Below are 2050 nucleotides of genomic sequence, written 5' to 3'. Positions count from 1 at the left end.
CCGGGCAGGCAGGGGGCAGCCGGGTGGCGGGGCTGCACCAAGGCGAGGAGCCAGGGCTGTGCACGGCTGTGCACGGCAGGGGCGGGGCTGGCTGGCTGGCGGGCGGGCGGGCGGGCGGGCGGGCGGGCGTGGCTGGGCTCACCGCAAAGGCGGCCACGGCAGGTGAGTCGCGCAGGCGAGCCAGGTGCGCCTGCAGCACGCGCCGCACCTCGCCTGCGGGCGCACGGCGGCGGCGGCGGGGCAGGCGGGGACCCGTGAGCGGCTGCCGGCGGCGGCAAGCGGCGGCGCGACGTGCCTGCCTGCCGCGGCGCTTCAGAGGACAGGCAGGCAGCGGATGGGCTTGTGCCTGCAGCCTGCCGTCGCCCTCATGGCTGGCGCCTGCCCCCTTGCCCAGCCCACCTGTCACTCTTGGCATCACGCGTCGCCCAAACGCGGCCATCCGCTCCTCGCGCGTGGCGGCAGCGGCGCCGGGCGCGGGCGTCGGCGCCTCGCCCTCCTGGGCGCCGGCGCCGGCGCCGGCAGGTGCGGCGGCCTCGCCCGCCGCGGCCAGCGCGGCCGCGTGCTCCGCTCGCATCGTGTGCAACACCTGCAGAGTCTGCCGCACCGCCGCCTCGCCCACCTCTCGGCTGATGGTCGCCACGTCGAGCGAGGCAACTGCGGGGGTGTGCGGGAGTGTGGGGTTGTGGGTTGTGAAGTTGTGGGCAAGGGGGAGGCAGGGGCTGGGTGCAAGACAGCAGCTGGGGTGTCTGCCAACGGCTGCGTACGCAGTGTGCCGCAGCAGCATGCTCCGCTCAAGCAGGGCCAGGGGCCAGGTGCAGGTCAGGTGCCTGAGCTGTGCTGCGCGGGCGGCTCACCCGAGGTCTGGCGCAGGGCGCTCATGATGCCCCCAAACTGCCCCAGCACCTCCTGCTGCGCCTCGGGCCGCACCCCCAGCTGTCCCAGCAGCAGGTGGGCCATGCCAGCCAGCTGCGGGGGCAGCCCGGCGGGCTGCTCGGCGCCGGCGGCGCCGCCGCCGATGCCGCCGTCGGGCGCGCCGCCGCCCACGGGGACTGCCGCCGGTACCTGCTGGCCCTGGGGGGCCCTCAGCTGGATGCGTACCACCCGCTGCTGCTGCTGCTGCTGTGGCTGCTGCTGCTGCTGGTCAGCGCCAGCATCGGCGCCGGCGCTGGCGCCGGCACGAGCGGCGGCGGCGGCGGGCGCCTGCCCGGCTCCCGGGGCGGCCGCGGGAGGCGCCGCGCCGCCCATCTGGCCGCCCATCTGCCCACCCATCTGCCCACCGATCAGCGGGCCCAGGATGCCGCCCAAAATCTGCTGCCAGGGCGCCATGCCTGGCGCGCCGCCGCCGCCCGGCGCCGCGCCCGGCACCGGGCCGTGCCCCACAGCAATGTCCACCACAGCAGGCATGAACGCCACGCGCTGGGGGCGGGGCAGCGCCACGCGGGCAGAGCCATCTGCACGGCAGCCACGGCAGGCAGGCAGGCAGGCAGGCAGGGGTGAGCAGGCAGGGGCGTGCGTGTGTGGGGCATACACGCATCCCCTGCCCAGCAGCAGCCAGCAGGGCAGCGTGTGTGTGTGGGGTGCGCAGCCGCGGCCGCGTCCCGTGCTGCCCCTGACAGCCGGCCAGCTGCAGCGCACCCCCCAGCCAGCTGCAGCGCACCCCGCAGGCAGCCGGGGCTCCCACAGGCACCCACCCACCCTGCACAGACAGGTAGCCGGGCTGCACGTGTGTCAGGTACACATTGCGCTGCTCCACGCCTGCGCAGGGCAGGGGCAGGGGCAGGGTGGCGGCGGGCGTCAGGGTCAGGGTCAGGGTCAGGTGCGGGGTCGGGGTCGGGCAGGGGTGGCGCAGGGGCAGTGCCGATGCCAGGGCGAGCGGGGCCCGAGCGCAGCGCCGCAGCGCCGCAGTGCCGCAGTGCAGCTCAGAGCAGTGTGGTGCGCTGGTTCCGGCTGCGCCGCAAGCACGCCCCGCTGCCCGCACCCGACCCTGACCCTGACCGTGACGCCCGCCGCAACCCTGCCCCGGCCCTGGCCCTGCGCAGGCGTGGAGCAG

General features: G+C 76.6%; 1 protein-coding gene across 1 annotated transcript in view; it reads right to left on the bottom strand.

The window, feature by feature from the left end:
- The window catches only part of CHLNCDRAFT_136254 (hypothetical protein), a gene marked incomplete at both ends in the record, with an annotated part of 7558 nt that overhangs the window by 2022 nt on the left and 3486 nt on the right, over nt 1-2050 (bottom strand). The window contains 4 exons of the mRNA XM_005846007.1: nt 143-213; nt 400-654; nt 855-1451; nt 1696-1755. Of these exons, the coding sequence (XP_005846069.1) occupies nt 143-213; nt 400-654; nt 855-1451; nt 1696-1755 (983 nt within the window). The remainder of the gene's footprint in view (nt 1-142; nt 214-399; nt 655-854; nt 1452-1695; nt 1756-2050) is intronic.

The sequence above is a fragment of the Chlorella variabilis genome (assembly GCF_000147415.1).
Source record: "Chlorella variabilis unplaced genomic scaffold CHLNCscaffold_15, whole genome shotgun sequence".
NCBI classification, from domain to species: Eukaryota; Viridiplantae; Chlorophyta; class Trebouxiophyceae; order Chlorellales; family Chlorellaceae; genus Chlorella; species Chlorella variabilis.
The sequence above is the reverse complement of the archived record's forward strand: the minus strand, read 5'-3'. Positions and strand labels throughout refer to the sequence as shown.